General features: G+C 38.5%; 2 protein-coding genes across 9 annotated transcripts in view; one reads left to right on the forward strand and one right to left on the reverse strand.

Moving 5' to 3' along the window:
• Positions 1-18,823, reverse strand: part of LOC117205919 (TWiK family of potassium channels protein 7-like) — a 290,132-nt gene that overhangs the window by 232,460 nt on the left and 38,849 nt on the right. The window lies entirely within an intron of this gene.
• LOC117206076 (activity-regulated cytoskeleton associated protein 2-like) lies at positions 1,235-2,231 on the forward strand. The gene is made up of 2 exons (XM_033445074.1): positions 1,235-1,318; positions 1,401-2,231. Exons 1-2 carry the CDS (start codon positions 1,235-1,237, stop codon positions 2,229-2,231), a joined length of 915 nt encoding a protein of 304 aa, XP_033300965.1.

Below are 18,823 nucleotides of genomic sequence, written 5' to 3' on the forward strand. Positions count from 1 at the left end.
ACAGATGCAGAGCGGAAGAGGCGATAAGCTTCCAGCCGAGAAGACCTATCTGTCCTCGGAAGCAAAAAGTTCGTTCATTTGTCGTCCGGCGCGCCGTTCCGTGTGTCCGATTCGGGGGAGGGGGAGGGGGAGGGGTGGAGCGAAAGTTTCAAAAACGCAGGCTCGTAACACGTGTCCAGTGGCTCCAACTTTTTCCACGCGTGGATGACGAAGATTCTTCCCCGGTAGCCACTGATCCGAGAGTTACATTACGTTTCTCCCGCGTGAATCACATTCTACGAAGGGTAGACAATTTGATCATGAAACCGAGTTATGGCCTGTACGGCCGAGCATCTGAGAAGCTTCGGGAACCGCGAGAAAAGTAAATAGAACGTGTTTACAAAGATCCACCGAAACATGGTCACGTAGGTTCGCATATTCTTGACAGCCGCGTAGAGGACACGCCAACTCCCTCGAGTAATCGCACGTCGAGCAACTCGATTCTTTCAGAGTACGATCGATGACGAAATAATAAAATAAGCGGGAGTGAATTTTGTCTACGAAACAGAGTTACGAACAACGCTACTCGTACACCAGATTTGAAAAAGAGATTCAAGAAACTTTCGGAGGAACAGTTATTACTTCCTACTATTCACTATTCATGCTCGCGCGAGGATTAAGTCAAGAATATTAAATCGCCGATACGAGGCAACGGTTGAAATCGTTATTCGAAATAAAATGAAAACGCTATACGCATTATCTGCGAACGCGGAAGGAATATGCGTCCGTTCGAAATCATTACCCACAAATTTATTATGAAACGCGTTCAATTTTTCTCCGCGATCTGACTAATTATTTTACATAGAATCACCCCTTAACAATATGTATCACTTGCCTGGTCTCACTTTGTATACTGTATTTTAATATACCACAAAATATTTTTGCTTTTATTCACGTTCATTTCAAAAACAAAACGTAAAAATGCTAATGAAAATAATGCTAATGTCCGAATATTTTCCTGTTACCTATCGTTAACGTACAAATCAAAGAACGTACTTGCACTACGAAAGGTTCAATTGGGGTTCGCACAAATTTCTAATTGACCGACGAATTTTCAGGAAAAGGAAACGTATATAAAGGACGTTTCCTGCATAAGAAATTGGATTGACCGTAGCAGTCAGTGAATAGCAACCGCTTTCAAATCGAGCAATTTTTATATAAAGAAAACAATCAGAAATTTCTTCGAGCAACGATCATGGATGTTGAGGAGCAAATGGAACAGGATTCTGCTTCGCAGGTATTTGCTAGTTTCGCGGAGCCATTTAAGAGTTTTGGCGAGGTATTTACAAAATTAAGTTGTTAGAAAATTACGAGTTTTCAAAGATGGAAACATATAATTACCAGAGAAATTCTTTTTTTAGGCAAATTTGGGCGTAGCCACGAACCGCGATATGCAAGAGGACCAGCTATCCCGTTTCATGACCAGAGCCATGACACTACAACCATCGACAGCGCCAAAAGTCGGTAGTTTCGTAGGTTATACAGCACGGTTCAATGGAGATGCACACGACGTGGACAACTTCATCTTAAATATCACGCTGTATAAGGATATAGAGGGAATCAAAGATGAAACAGCTTTGCAAGAACTATCTCTTTTACTGGAAGGAGAAGCCGCTATATGGTGGGCCAATATGAAAAGGGATGTTCACATATGGTCCGAAGCTTTAAAACTATTACAACGAAAGTTCTCGATCAAAAGACAACCATACGAGATATACCACCAAATATTCTCCGTAAAACAGGATGATCATATTCCAACAGAAATGTTCATTAAACAAAAACGGGCTCTTTTCGACGAACTTCCTCGAACCCACTCCGAAGAAGTTCAGATCGACATGATCTATTCATTACTGAAGTCGAAAGTCCGGAAGAAAATACCAAGAGAGACGATAGTTACTTTCGATCAGCTGATCTGCGCAGCTCGTCGCGTGGAATATTCGAGATATAAAAGGAGACTGCAACGATTTGAGAGATACGGCTTTAATTCATTAATATCCTCTGGGAAACCAACAAAATTCTGCACACACTACAGAGAATTTGACGAAAGTGGGAGAAGTCGCGAAGTGGACTGTTATAAATACAAAAGTAGGCGACGTAGACGTGTCGACCGTCACAGGGAATATATCCTGCCGACACCAAACACTTCCCGTACTCCGTTAGATGATTTTAACCTCAGCTCATACCATTTATAGAATAATTTCCATAAGCATAAGCATCTCGGTAATGCTTCTGGTCAGTTGTCGACCAGTTATCAACCAGGTATCAACCAGTTTTCAATCGGTTATTAACCAATTATCAACGAATTATCGATGTAATTAACGATCATTCGGGACTCACCGAGTCGAAATGATCTTTATTAGATTCTCAAAATCTGTCTACACGTTTCTCTGATCCGACTATGGAACGATACCAGTGATACAATACCGCTTTAACGATACGGATGCCGAAGAACCATGGGAAAAATCGAAAACGATCGGCAACAAAGGTGGCTGCCTTTGAAAGACAACGGTGCTGTGATCCGGAGAGCAATTAGACGAGGAAAGGCGCAGGACGACGTAACTGCCACTGCGAGCTCTTGGCAAAGACGAGAAAGATGGGTATAAGGACCGAGGGAAATTAAATCTACTCGTTCCAGTACCCCATCTACCCTCATTACTGTGGAAAAGCGTAAAGATCCCGGTGAGACGAGAAGACATTGTTACAAGGAACGAGCAGCCAGGAAGTCCATGTTTCCTTTTTGAGAAGTTGCCTTTGGTCTGCACGTGTACCCGTGTCCCGAGTTACACGCAGCGGACACCATCGTCACCTGCGACGTGAATCGTTTCGCCAAGAAGAAAGTTATCCCTTCGCAATTTTATTTCTTGGCGTGCGACGCTTCGGTAATTATTAATCGGAAATTGAACCCAGTTGTTACCAGTGGTCCACTGTTAGAGAATTCAAAAGTTATTAAGAACGTAAACAATGTTGGCAGCGAGAATGCTTCTAGCCTCGATGACCTCTAGACAGACTTGATCGATCGTCCGGTTTAGTTACTCCGAATGTAAACCGAAATGGACTAGTTCGCATGAATTGTATTGAATTGACTATTGTATCGATCTGTTTAAATGTATCGACGAATACGATCATACTTTCAGAGTTAACGTAATTAATATAATTAACCTACTAATTAATCTATTGCGTGATCGAGACATTCACGAGACGAAGTTTGTAGATTTTTAAATTTTAGTGCGAAAGTACTTGATCTGTACTTTCATGCACCGTACTTAGAAATAATCTGATGTATTGGTTGTTTTAACATTTATTTTTAGAGTTTGTAAATGAATTCGTAAATAAATTACTCGTTTAATAGAAGAATAAATAGTATGTAATTTTTTAGTATTCCTCAATCCCTTAGCTCTTAAGCTACTATGATCTAAAAAGAACTATGATCAAGATTATGATATATCGACATAATTCTATTTGGTTTACTCAATGACATATGGTCTAGATTTATCGGTAGAGCACTCGATGCAGGTCTAATATTATTATACACTCCGAATTAAACTCATAGCTGAAAAATTTGTTACGTTTATACTTGGTACACTGATATTACTGTAATACTCAGGGATTGTACTTCCAGAATCAGTGTAATCTGATGCATCCACGAAACAGAGCTATATTTCCTAGTAGATACATATTAAACGTATGTACATCTTTCCCACAAACGTGTAAGCGGATTAAAACAAGAAGAAGTACAGAATGTCAGATAAGACTCAAGCGCATGTGAAAGTCAAAGAGCATAAGATTAATCTATCGCTGTATCTGATTTTCGTTAGCTTCTGTGACTTATCTGGTAAAATGTATCCAGCGTAATCGCGTCAATTGTAATTATTATCTTACACGCGTATGCAAGTACGTCCATACAAATCCCATTCGTTTAAGAAAAAAGGCAAACGATACTTTGACGTAGCTTTCGAAATAATTCAAAATGCACAGTTTACAATTTTATAGAGAGTACTTCGCGGCATAAACGAAGAGATCCTATGAACGATCGAAACGAGAGAAAATAATTTTCAGATAAATGACATTCAAATCTGATCGAGTACGCGTAATACTTTTCGTAGCCGCTGTACGTTGTTTATCATTTCGACTTCTCGACTCGAAATAAACCCAAAATACATATCTCAATCAGAAATGACAAATTAAACGACGATCATGGACGTTATCAACAACAGGTATCGTCTTGACGATTGCAACACTAATTTAATTTCGGACTCGACGCTACTAGTGTTGAAGGTGGCTTGACAATTCAGAACATCCTAGTGGTGATTAGGTTTATTTGCGGGTGACCGAGAGCTATGTCCGACATCCTGAAAATCAATGGGTTCTACAGTGAGTGCAACATGATCCGGACAAGAGCAAGGTACAGGAGAGAAACGGTTAGATAGGCACAAGATTGGCCTTGCTGAAACAATAGCTTTGCCTTGACGGACGGTTGGTTACTGGAGATAATTATAGATGCCGCAATGATTTGTATTAATGGGCTACGTGTGATACTTAGCGTACGAAGCAATTCATCACTCACGATGTAGAATACGTTGCTTCATTATGTACTACGATCTATTAGCCGTACTTAACTTTGTATTAAGAATATTTCCCACCATCATTGAACAAGATACTTAAAAATTCAATGTTATCGCCACGGAATAAAGCTTATTAAATATTACGCATAACACGATTCAAAGCTTCTTCCTATGAATTCACGAATATTTAAATATATACAGAAGGAGATCCTTTAGCTCGCGACGATGTTTTAAAAATGAAACGAGTCTTTCAATATTCTAATAAATATTCATTGAATTTTGTATTCATGTATACCGAAATAATTGATCTTTTCGCGTAATTTTTCAATTAATTTTTAACTTTTCAAGTAAAAATGTATGCTATCGCAAACGACGAAATACTTTAGGAGATTATAAACACGAATTACATACGCGCATGTGTCTCTTAAGTAATAACAGCAACGGAATTTATTGCCAAACATAGCGTTATTATTCCAAAGTACCTACATATAGTTGTTGAACGTTAAACTGCAGTCTATGGTATTACGAGTAATGTACGATTTACATAGGTTGATGAAAGCATCACGTTACGTTTGTGCAACCACAATCAGTTAAGCCATGATGATAATGACGATAGCGATGGTTACGACAATAAAGTTCAAATTTAGCTGTCGCATAAAGCTATCATAAGCGTGTTGCTGTTTCGAAAGGGATCGGAATGACGATTAAACGAAAACGTCGGCAATTTATCAAAATCACGAGATCGAGAACCGAAAGAACTTTAAACTCGACGATCAAATCGAAATCAGAAAATTTTAAGATCACGTTCTCGCTGCAAACGACAAACGACGAATAAATTTTATCGATCGTCTAATTTTTGTCTGACTTTTGTTTAAGCTAACTGGCAAACGTTCGACAGAGTTTCGCTTTATTATGAAATGGAAATTAAAATGACAAATGGTTTTTTTCAAAGAATAACGCGAACAATATTTACACCGTGCGAGCATTACGTGATGCTCAAACTAATGGCGGACACCGCGCTATTTTTATTGTTAAATATAACGGTTATCCAAAGTCACTGCGAGTACGGTCAACCTGTGTGTAAACATCGGGCAAATTTGATGCTTTACCGATACGAGGCAGCGGTTGAAATCGTTATTCGAAATAAAATGAAAACGCTATACGCATTATCTGCGAACGCGGAAGGAATATGCGTCCGTTCGAAATCATTGCCCACGAATTTATTACTAAATGCGTTCAATTTTTCTCCGCGATCCCACTAATTATTCGACGAAGATGCTTATCAATTACGAGCACGTTTGCGATTTATTCGGTGTTCAGCATCGCCTATCCAAAACACCTATGGATTTTTTAATTATGGAAATAGTTCACAGCTATTATAATAACAATAGTTCGCAACAACAACAACAAAACGGAAAGTTTCGTCAGTGTTAGATGATTTCTATTAAATACATTTCTTAATAATATTAATTATATTAATATTATTATTATTTCTTAATAATATTAATATTAATAAATGTTAAATATAATAAAATAATTTCGTCGTCGCTTTGGAAAAGGAATCTGGTCGATATAGTATATTTGGTATACTGGTATAATAATTTGTATAACATATAGGGATATTTAATATACCCCTGCTTCTCAACAAAGATTGAACATGGAAACCTTGGTATATAGTGCTTCTTAGGTTATTCTGAATAACGATCTATTGTAATCGGTTTATCAGAGGCGTAAGTGGTTAATACTCCCTGTTAAACCCTTGTATTACATGATTCCTTCGGGTATCCGAAGTAATTATAATACTTCTTAAATAATAATAATAATAATAAATTTAAAAATTAATAATAAAATATGATAATAATAAATTTCTTTCACAAAATATCTCGATAAAATTTCAAAATGTATAAAACTTGGAAAAAGTACAGCCGGGGAATGTTAGAAGCTAGAAAAGGATTTATCTGTATTATTTGAAAACTATAGGTTGCCGTAGTTAATACACGACTGTCTATCATTTAGTCCTGGTTTTGAATATCTACAGTTTTGCTGTAATTAATGGAGTAGTATACGTATAGCATGTAACTTGAATTAAACTATACAAAGTTTATTCGTGCCCCCTTATAACAAACATATTTTTATGTATATTTTTCGTATAATTTAACTTAATATGTAGGATATAAGATATTCGTCGTGTTGTTCATATTCTTGTTAGGGAAGTGATACATTTACACTGTACATGAGAGTGTGTGTGTAAGGGTTAGAGGGCGTCAAGGTCTTAGTGGAGACAAAAGACTGTTGCCAGATGTTAGAAGAATCTAGGATGAAGGAGAATCTAGAATCTAGAATCTAGGAAGAATCTAGAATCGGTTGGCGACAAGCGTGCGTGCAAGACGTTCTTTAGAGTGTAATATAGATGTATAACTGTAGTGTATGAAATATAGTCAATAACTTGTATTCCCAAATCCTCGACATTTCCTTAACAATTCCTCGATTTCCTTAACAATTCTCTATAATTGATCGCGGCTGTATTTCTCACAATTAATCGGTCGTCATTCCCATTATTCGGACGAGATCCTCCCAAAGGGCCCTAGTGTTCCCTTTGACATATCGTGAAGCTCGACCTAGTCGCTCTGCATAATGTACCCTGACACAAATTCAATTGTTTATGAAAAAACACTAATTATTCACGAAACAATGGTTTTTATTTCTTCTTTCTTTTAAACGAAGCTTCTACCTCCTTATCTGTGAGATTTTTCTGATCGTTATAAACTTTTCTTTTAATATTTAAACAACATATTGTTTCAAGTAAAACTTCTTTCTGATATCTACATAGCGTGAGACCGGACACGTGAGACAATAAATCGGAAATGTACAATAAAATTTTTTCATACGTCGTTTCGCTTCCGAGAAAATCGAGTTTGAACATTTGACAAGACTTTATAATTTTACATAGAATCACCCCTTAACAGGTGTATCAGTTGCCTGGTCTCACTTTGTATACTGTATTTTAATATCCCACAAAATATTTTTGGTTTATTCGCGTTTATTTCAAGAACAAAACGTACAAATGAAAATAATGCTAATGTCCGAATATTTTCCTGTTAACTGTCGTTAACGTACAAATCGAAGAACGTACTTGCACTAGTATCTAAGCGGATCGAACAACCTACAGAAGGTTCAATTAGGGTTCGCACAAATTTTTAATTGACCGACGAAGTTTCGGAGAAAGAAAACGTATATAAAGGACATTTCCTGCATAAAAAATTGGAACTATGGTAGCTGTTAGCGAAATAGCAACCACTTACAAATCGAGCAGTTCCTGTATAACAAAAGGAATCAGAAACTACTTCAAGGATGTCGAGGGAATCAACGATGAAACAGCTCTGCACGAACTATCTCTTTTACTGGAAGAGGAAGCCGCTACATGGTGCGCCGAAGTGAAAGAGGACGTTTACATATAGTTAGAAGCTTCAAGAATGTTACAAGAAACATTTTTGCCAGGAAAACCTTCGGCCTATAAAGAAACCTTACATTCGACCGTAAAAAATCGACTGTAAAAAAGGATGCGTATATTTCAACCGAAATATTTATCACGCAAAAACAAGCTCTTTTCGCCGAACTTCCTCGGCCTCACCCAAAAGAGTGCACATCGACATAATTTATTTGTTATTGAAGTCACAGATTCAGAAGAAGATTTCCAGAAACTCGATAACTTCTTTTGACCAGCTCATCAATGCAGCTCATCGCGTCGAGCAGTCAAAAAATGATAAGCGAGTGCGGCGATTTGAAAATTACGACTTTAAAGTTACGAAGCCCGCTGCGAAGTTGGAAGAAAAATGTTCCCAATGCAAAACCCAAAAATCTAAAAGAAACGGAGGAACAGAAAGGTACCGTTAAAAATGCAATTCGCAACGACATAAGTGTAGCAAAGATCGCGAGCCTGTGACAATAAACCCTGCCTATACTTCGTTACGTGTTTTTAACTCTGACAGCTACCCATTTAGTAAGTAATTTACTTCGATCGACATATAATTCTACAAATTACGAAGTACTAATTGTGTGAAATGATAAGTCAGCACATGTTCTTACAGGCAAAATATCATTATTCTACCTAAATATATATGTAGACATATTGCTCTTCCTCAATTGTGTTCATTTCTTTCTTTCTTTCTTTCATATCAGATTATAATTACTTTCTAATATTTTCACTTATTCATTTCACACGACATAATTAGAAGCATTATGTTTATGTTACAAAGTATTATTTTAACGTATATTATTTTAATATTTAAATATTTAATATTTATATTTATATTTATTTAATATCTAAATAAAGAAAGTATATGAAAATGTACATATGACTAGCTTTGTGATTAGTACGTGCCGTTAAACTCCATTCTGTCAAACGATTCGATCAAAGTTTCCAAGTTTTCGAACCTTACAGACAAAATATCATTATTCTACCTATATATATATATATATATATATATATATGTAGACATATTGGCCTTCCTCAATTATGTTCACGTCTGTGTTTCTTTCACATCACATTATAATTACCTCCTAATATTTACACTTATTCATTTCACACAACATAATTAGAAGCACCATATTTATGTTACAAAGTATTATTTTAAGGTATATTATTTTCTGATTATGTGCATTGTAAAAAACTATATAAAATAAATAACAGTGCGCTATAACAGATTTTGTACTAATATTTGAATAAAGAAAGTAATATGAAAATGTACATATGACTAGCTCTGTGATTAGTACGTGCCGTTAAACTCCATTCTGTCAAACGATTCGATCAAAGTTTCCAAGTTTTCGAACCTTACAGACAAAATATCATTATTCTATATATATATATATATATATATATATATATATATATATATATATATATATGTAGACATATTGCTCTTCCTCAATTGTGTTCATTTCTTTCTTTCTTTTACATCAGATTATAATTAGCTTCTAATATTTACACTTATTCATTTCACACAACATAATTAGAAGCACCATATTTATGTTACAAAGTATTATTTTAAATTATATTATTTTCTAATTATGTGCATTGTAAAGCTATATAAAATAAATAACAGTGCGCGATAACAGATTTTGTACTAATATTTAAATATAGAAAATATATGAAAATGTACATATGACTATTTTTCTGTGATTAATACTGATCATTAAACTGCGTTCGGTCAAACGATTCGATCGAAGTTTCCACGTTTTCGAACCTTCAGAAATCTCTAAGTAGCTCCGTTCCTGGAATACACAGATTAACTGTGTAAATGGTTTGATCAACCAGACCTCGCGAAAGTCTATAAACACTTTTAACCAGAAACGAACTCGATGGTCTAAATCTCGTCCGCTTTAAATCGCGATATTTACAAGTAAAGCAGAAATCTGTGCTGACAATATAGGATCCTACGAAGTACATATTTAAGATTTATCTTATCCCTGTTATCCCGATGCTACAGTTTCGAAAGATACTTATATTCTTCCTTGAAATAAAACGTAATACCAACAATAAATATTAACAAACGATCCTACAGAGATATAAATTGTGGAGTTCGATACGTTCTGTAAAAAGATACATCTCGTTTGTCAAAATATAGCTGAGGTAGATAAGCTATGCTAACCCTTAATAAAATGAAATAAATTTACATAATGCGAACAATGATTAACTCCTATACAAACCTATAAAGATACGTAAGTTGCTATTTCACCTGGTTTGAGAAGCAACGACGTCGGCGGGGAAGTATCAAACCAACAAACAGCTCGTCAAACGTCCAAGCAGCCGTGCCAACGAACGACGTCCGGGGTGGAACCATTCGCTGGTAACGAACGATAAACTTTCCCCGACATAGATAGAGGAGAAAATATTTTCCATTGGTTGGCAAGCCGCCTCGATGGATCCCCGGGGACTCGTTTCCATCCTATGGAGACAGCTGGTGGTCTTGAGGAGCAAGCCAACGCCATACTGCAAACGTCGAAGAACGACCCTCGAGGCACGAAGAATTTTAGTACCGTCTCGCCGTCCAAACCTTCGCCACTTCTTCCGCTTCGTGTCCTTCTTATCCGTTCAAGACGGATTTACTGGAATTTTCAAATTTTTTAACGCGCCAATCTAACACAACGTCCAAGCAACGGGATTCATACGCTCGATTGCCGAGGTTGCTTCCCGTTTAGTTCGGCGGAATAGCCTTACCCGTGTCCATTTGCCGTTTCCATCTTCGAGCTCGAAAAACGTCTTTCAGAGTCGATAGTCCACCCAGTCCTCCGACATCATCCGGCTCGGCAAGCATCCAAAACGTTGTGAGATCCATTTCCGACTCCGTTTCGCTAATGATACTGCGAAACCAGTCTCTCCACACGACGCAGCTCGTGTTATCGAAGTATGCGCCTCCAAGTGGTAACTCGATGATTCTCGATCCCGCTTGAGAAGCGACGAACGGCCGAAGTTGGTAAGTTGGTAAGTTTTTAGGTCTTACGATGTGAATTAAATGAAACGTGTCGTAAACATCGAAATGGACTTTCGGCGGAGAAGCAGCGAAACTTGACGAAATTAGTGAATTTTTGCGACTTTCTACATTGTTGTTTATGACACAAACCGTTAATTAAGTGACAATGAAGATGGTAAGTATCACGTACGTAGGATTTGTTTCGGAGTCCATGATTGATGACTAGGCCAGAGCACTTTCACACTTGTTCGCGACCACACCAATACGCGCTCTGACAAACATCGCAGACAGTCGCTGGAATTTATACCATAGCGGCACATGAGCGTAGAAACAGTCGACGGAAAATTCGAATCTGACAGAGACCTATATCATTGTGCCCTTGAATGCTAACGATTGTTTCGGTTGACAATGTCGAAACGAAACACGCAAACGAAATCGGAACAGATTGTTATTGCCGTTATTTTTAACCTTCGGCCGGAGTTACATAAAAACTTTAACTTTTAACTTCTTGTCGTAACGTTCGTCGATATAATACAACTGACTATTACGAATTCATCCTCTCGTTGCATTATTAAATCTATCTACACGTTTAAAACACCTCAAATTGGTGATCATGACGTGATCAAAAGCGAAAAAAAGGTGAACGTGTTGCGTTAAAATGACGAGTACCAACAAGGACGTAAGCACGACGGACGCCACGGACAGCGAACGACAAAACCGTGACCAGGACACGGTGCACGCCAGGCTGAGCCTCAATAATCGGCGGCGTCTCGAACGTGGTCGTTCACGTTGTCGGAGCAAGTCGAAAACGCCTTCCGCGAGTCGAAACGCATCCCCACTGACGCCACGATGTTAGCGCATCCGGCACCAGACGAGCTGTTCAACCTCGTGAAAGACGCGTCCGATTACGTCATAGGAGCGGTTCTGCAGCAGCGTGTGAACAACGCGTGGCAGCCACTGGGATTCGTTACAAATTCCCTGACTCCCTATATTACAAAATACAGCTCATACGATCGCGAACTACTTGCCGTGGAAGGGAGAAATTACGTGATTTTTACTGACCACAAACCCTTCACGTACGCGTTTAACCAACATCTCGACAAGTGTTCGCCGCGCCAATTCGGACATATAGATTATATCGGGCAATTCACAACCGATATCCGATATATAAAAGGCCTAAACAATAATGTGGCCGATGCTTTACCTTGCATCGAAACGATAGGGAAATCCATAAACCGCCGAATTCTCGCGGTCACATAAAAAAAAAAAAAAGATACCAACTTACGTGAAATCGTCAATTCTGGCACATGAAAAAAGGTACGTTTGTCCGACCACGACATGAAAATATTTTGCGACGTAACGAGCAAAGTCGTTCGACCGTATGTACGCGACAACCTCTGTAAAAAGAAACAAAACACAAAATTAAAAAGAAAACAAAAACGTTACCATTGGGCTGATGTAGCGGCACAAGAAAAAGTCAACGGAAATTTATATTTAGCCTATATTATTGTGCCTTTATATACTAACGACTGTTTTGGTTTGCAAGGTCTAGAGGCAAACGAAATCGAGACAGTTTGTTATTGCCGATTCTCGTAATTCTCAGCCGGAATTACATCAGAAGGTTAACTACTGTTTGCGGTAACATCCGTCCATACAAATGTATAAACATGCTTCTCTAGGATTATTGTTATATTTATACACTATCTTTCTTTCTTTTTATCTGTTATACTATACATTTATAGGATTATACACTATCTCTTGTACTTATACTGATTTTGATACAACCGACTATTACGAATTCATCCGTTCGTTTCTTCATAAAAACGAACCTACACGTTTAATCCAGCTGATTTCGAGAACATCGATATTGCTATTTCCCAATGAAAATAAACGATGCATATCAGAAAGCTTTTGATCCATCAATGTTAATGGAAAAGTATCGTCCATCTGGGGGGCAATTTTACGGCGGCGATAAGTCAAAAACGTGGAGAGAGTAAGAAAATTTAATTAACACGATACAAGCTATAATTCAGGTATTGTTTGCATCGACAGAGGCCAACGTTTCATTAAATTGTCCAATTAAGTTGGAATGCGTGGAGTCGCGTAAAACAGCCAAGTAAATCGGCGTTCAGCGTTGGCCATACGCAACCAATTCGACGCTAGCCGACAGTTTGACGCGGTCGTTTCATTCGTAGCCGAAAGTATAATTGCCCATTCGAGCGAAAGCCTCGTAAAGAGCTTCTACCACGCGATTCGAAAAATCCAGCGCAGACAGATGCGCGGCTACTGTCATAAATGAAACGGACACGCTGGCCGATCGGTGAAACCGGGGATAACCAATCCCTTCCATTACCACTGATCTGTAAATTTGCCAGAATTTTCCAATCCAAAGTGTTGTTGTTCCAAAGAATTCGAACGTTGCTGTCGTTAACGATATCGATATTTGTTGTATAACGCGGCTTAACTTTGATAGGATCGCGAATTACAAAGAAACGCGATCGAAATTACAATTAAAAGAAAACGCGGCATCTTCGCGGCGAATTTCTGACAAAAGATCTAATTATTCAAACGCGTATTATCAAAAGACGATCTTCTTCCCTTGTTCAAAGGAATTCTTCATCGACATGGCTATGGATTACGAAATTCTTCGAAGCATTCTTAACTCCGTTGAAGTATTAGAAACTTTTTAGTGGAATTGAGTCTTAGTTGGAAGTTGTACAGCTGAAAAACATGAAACGGTTCTTGGTTTCGTTCAAGGATTCGAAATTTTCCACTCGTGCACGAAACGACTTCCGTGCTCGGACGTTCCAAATTTTCAAAAAGCTTCAAGTGCACTCGGTTACACGGCTGTTCCATTATGTTGCAAACAAAGTATCAAGGATTTCACTATATTAGAACTCACTTTAGGTACATTTTCACCAGACAACCAGCGCTGTTTACCTTTTCCACGTCACACGACTGCTCAGCCAGAGCACGAAAGAGACAATTTGAATTACAAATTCACGTTCGCTGCCAGCACTTTACTATTGTTACATGTTCGCTAAGTGACGTATATCCATAGTAATAACCCCCTAAGTGCGAGAATGCAATTGCAGTTGATGTTACAACGATTAAATGACGTGAATTAAATTCAATCAAATTTTCCTTACGAGTCACGAAGCAAAGATAATCAAATTTATCAGATCGCTGATACTCTCTAATTATATTTCTAATTATATTTCTCCGCTTAACACGTTCCCTGCGAATCTTAGTTTCGTCTCATACAACGCTGTATGCCAACGAAAGATTGTCGTACAACATGCTTCTTTATGTTGCGAAACATTACATACGCGCGTAACATGGATTACTATGATATATTCCTTCATAACTTTGAGATTTTTAGTTCACGTGTCGCATTCGGGTTCACACCCATAACGAAGAATGTGAAAGTACGCGCTAAGGTACAAAGTAAAGTAAAAACGAAGAAAATAGATGGTAAAAATCGACTCTTTTTACTTCTACGACTCGTACATGTTTTCTAACATCGAAATCGACTACAAAAAGGTAAACAATACGACTATCTTCTTCATGCGTCAACGCTGAAAAGCATATTGTAAAAACGAAGAAAATAGATGGCAGACACGGACGGTCTTCTCTCTGGCGAGACTTTCAAAAACACTTGGTGAAAGCTAATTCCCTGGGATCGAGGATGCGTTTGCAGCGCGTCCTCTTCAATTTCCAGCATTGGAAACGAACGCGGAGAAAAGCGATAGAAGGAGAACACTGAACAGCCATCATTGCGCGACCCTCCCTCGTCGTAGACTCCACGATAAACAATAAAGTCGCTCTGCAAGCTGCATACTCGCGCGCAAGCTGCGACACACAGTGGCTTGGTTCGCTTGTACACATACACGTAGCGGGACAAAATTAGAGAGGCAACCGTGAGATAACTGTGCTTGTTTACGAGACCGTAAGAGCTTCGTAGGTAGTTTTAAAAATTGTGCGTACAAAGAGAGAGCACTTTTCGCTTCCTCTCGCGTGTACCGATAAATATGTACTCGTACAAACGACCGAGGTACATAATTCGCGAGAATTACGTTCACGCAACTCCCACGGCGGTCTACGTTACAACGCGAAGATTTGTTCTGGGTTCTTAAAATCTGCGTTCTTGGCCTAGATAGATCAGCTGGATGGATTAGATGCTTGCGAAGTTTCATTTGGAACATTCTGATGTACCGCTTACAGAATTTGAATCTATCGTTGCAAATATTTCGAAAAGTGGTGGCAGCAGAAGAAAATGTTTTCGGCGATGTTTAAAGAAGATCTTTTACTATTACTGCGTTATGCTATTTTACTGTTAATTTATATTTCTACTTTATTTTCATACTTTATAGCTTCTCAATGAATTTTCAATTTATGCAACATACGCGTAAGAATTTTTTAATAAATTTCACGCCTTCGAAGTGTATACTCATTTTTTACTCTCGCTATACGTACGATATCTGTTATCATTTGACACTATGATCGTTAGTATCATTTTCGTGATATTGGTTCTCGACGCTTAGTATCTCGTATTCTATTAGGTTGCTCGAAAAGTACCTTTCATTCGCAAACGTATTTTTTACAACAGTACACCTTCGTACAAACGTGAAACCAAGTCTGTGAAACATCGTGGTGTTTGTCTCAACAGAAGAAAATGGATCGTAGGTAATTCGACAAAATAATATAAAACAAAAAACGTTGTGCGTCTATTATTTCCTCATAAAGCGAAAGAAACTTTTCGGACAACCTAATAGATTCGTTAACCTCTGAATAAGGATACTCAACGTTAAGTCAAGTTGCGTGAAACCTGAATACATCATAAAGCGACTGATACTAAAGTAGAAAATGAACGGATAATTGGATAATCGTAACAACGCCAGTTCGTTTAATTCGACGCTGATAATAAAGTGTTTTTCCGGATGTTCTGAATGGAAATTTGATGGCGATTGTTTAATTGCTTCGAACGTGCGATCGAAACGGAAGGATCGGAACGAAAGCACACCACAGGTGCAGAAATTGAAAGTTTAATTAAACCGAATAGATCGGTAACAAACGAAACGAAAAGAAACATTTTGTTTCCCTTCTCGTTTCGAGCTGTAGAATATAAGGTGCGGCGCGGAACGGCACGTCATTTATTTTTGCTCGCTTCCATCATATCTGTCATAAAAATATTTCTGCTGTAACTGATAGAACGTACCAAGAGAAAAACGCGTTCTCGTTCAACAATACCTGATATTTGCTCGACTGTTTCCAGTAAATTAAAACAGCTTGTACAAAGCAATAATACGAACATTATTTTATTACAATGTGTGTAATTAAACGATATAAATTCCCCTTCGTGCGTGATCCGTAATTCTATATTTACGTAGCTTTTGAACTCTCTTTGTTCAGCCGACTCTTGCCTCGATGCCATAGCGGTACGCAAGTACTGCACGAGCATAAACGTGAAATCAAATTCGTTGCTTGGTGTTTTCATATTTGTTTTTTCTACTTGTTAAACGCATAGAAAGCACGGCCGTTTGAAGTACAAAACTTGTAACTTATAAAACAATTCTCACAAAGAAAAAAATCCTCTGCGGCGTTCTATTGAATCTCCTTTGTTCGACCACTGTACACACAAACGGGACATTGTACGAGCGAAGCTGCCTTTAAATTTACGATGACCATCGAACTACTTTCATATTTGCAAAAAAGAAAAAAAAAAGATATCAAAAGTTACGATCGTATATTTGCTCTGTCCACGAAGTCACGCGTACAACAAACTCGATGATATAACTGCAGGAATATCGGTGAAGAGATAGGTATACTAATTAAAGGTGAACGACCATCGAGAATACGGCGTCTTGAAACGACAGAACGAAAGAAAGGAGGAGGTTGTTCCTCCGAGAGAAGAAGTTATCGCAATAAAAATGGAGAAAAGGTACAACGAAGTAGCCTCTCTTTATGCAATTTAGCGAGACCATTCGTTCCACTCGATTCAAGTGGAAGTGTAAAGTGCTCGACCGACCGGTACACCGTCCGGTGAATAATAAATTAACGAAAGCCGGGATTATCGACGGTGCTGGATTACATCGAGTCCGCGGGATTATTGAACTTTTATCGGGAAGACACGGATAAAGAGAGGGGAGCGGCAGAGAAAAGAGAAACGAAACGGTCGGCAAGGACTAATCGTAAAACGGGCAAGAATAGGAAATGGAAGAGACTCCTTTTCGCGAAGGAGTCGCTTGGCAATTCGCCGATCCGATAAACTCAATCAGCTTACTCATCTACCTACGTGTAGCTGCGCGTCTACTAATGATCCTTAAATCCAGTCAATCTCAATCGAGCTTCTCTTGTGTCCTGATTGCAACCTGTACAGGCTCGCCAAAGCGACGACGCCACGTTGCCGACTATAATCGAACTTAGAAATTCCCGTTCCTTTCCCCCGCGATTCTTTCCATAGCGATCAGGCACGCGTCTTTCAATTCGTGCAGATTCTCTGAACGTTGATTACAAACGAGATATAAGAAAAACGTACGAAGGAAGAAGTAGCAACATACTTGCGCAATAGTATCGAGGATCGCTACCTCGTCGCAGGATATTCAATGTGAGATCTAAAAGAAGAAAAAATAACTTAGCGGTACGCGACTTTCAAAGCGATTTGTGTGACAGCGTGCGAGTACAATTTAGCGATTGAAATTCGATGCGATCTGCTCCAGGGTTTGAACAACTATGTCTAAGTGTCTCTAGAGTTTGTCGTCCTCCATCCTTTTCCACGAGGATAGAATGCACCAAATTCCTAGCCGGAGAAGTGGCTGAGCGCTGACAGACGAAGAATTAGTTAACTTCTTAAACATTGGCGACGACCGGGAAAACATCACCCTGAGGATGTTGGCGCGGAGCACAGGTCATCCGAGTTAGAGAAAGCTCAAGGTAATGATGCACCGCTAAGTTCGACATTCCAAGGGTTTGCGATACGTCAATTGCAATTGAGGTGCCAGACGAAACTTCGACTATTCCGTTAATTCTACAAATTAACCCTTTGCATTCCCCTTTGCTGACCCGCCCGAGGGAACATCGTAAATCTAACAAACAACTCGGATGTCTTCTCCAAAGGGACACAACGATTACATAATATAATAAATAATAATTTAAAAAATGACATAATAATAACAAATATAAAATGTACGATCGATCTTTTCAAAGTTATTTCCATATTAAATGGAAGTTTCTTGTTACTTCTAGAATATTTTTAGCCGCGTCCACGTTATTTCGTATCTTGACATTTTGTTATACATTTTATACAGACGAGGGGGCAGAAACAAGTGTAAAAGCTTCATTGAAATTGTTTTAAATTTAGATGATAATTTTGACGGAGAAAAGTCATTAAAGCGCACGTTGTTACCTTCCTTTAACGTAAACTTGATCAGGCGTGATTTTCATGATTCTCATGAATCAGACTACAACGTTCTATAAATATAAAATCGCGCCAGACGAATGCAACGGTCCAGTTAATTGGATAAGAGTATCGCCAAGCTTTCGTTTACGATACAACGTGATACGCTTCATGAAAATACGGCAACGTGCAATTGATCCAATGCTCGTCAGATCGCTCGAATAAGCAATTATTCAATCACGCGGGCAGAATGGGCGCGATCCACGGCAGACAGAATTAACTGGAAAACGTTAAAGTTAAAGCGCGCGAACGATGGAAATCGATAGGGATCGTTCAATTTCCGGCGGGAAGTCGAT

This window comes from Bombus bifarius, unplaced genomic scaffold, assembly GCF_011952205.1.
Source record: "Bombus bifarius isolate JDL3187 unplaced genomic scaffold, Bbif_JDL3187 scf7180000007996, whole genome shotgun sequence".
In the NCBI taxonomy this organism is placed as follows: domain Eukaryota; kingdom Metazoa; phylum Arthropoda; class Insecta; order Hymenoptera; family Apidae; genus Bombus; species Bombus bifarius.

Excerpts from the sequence above, each read along its gene's own strand:
- LOC117206076 (XM_033445074.1), top strand. The coding sequence starts at position 1,235 with ATGGATGTTGAGGAGCAAATGGAACAGGATTCTGCTTCGCAGGTATTT. Across the intron at positions 1,319-1,400 it reads CATTTAAGAGTTTTGGCGAG|GCAAATTTGGGCGTAGCCAC; the intron begins GTATTTACAAAA and ends TTCTTTTTTTAG.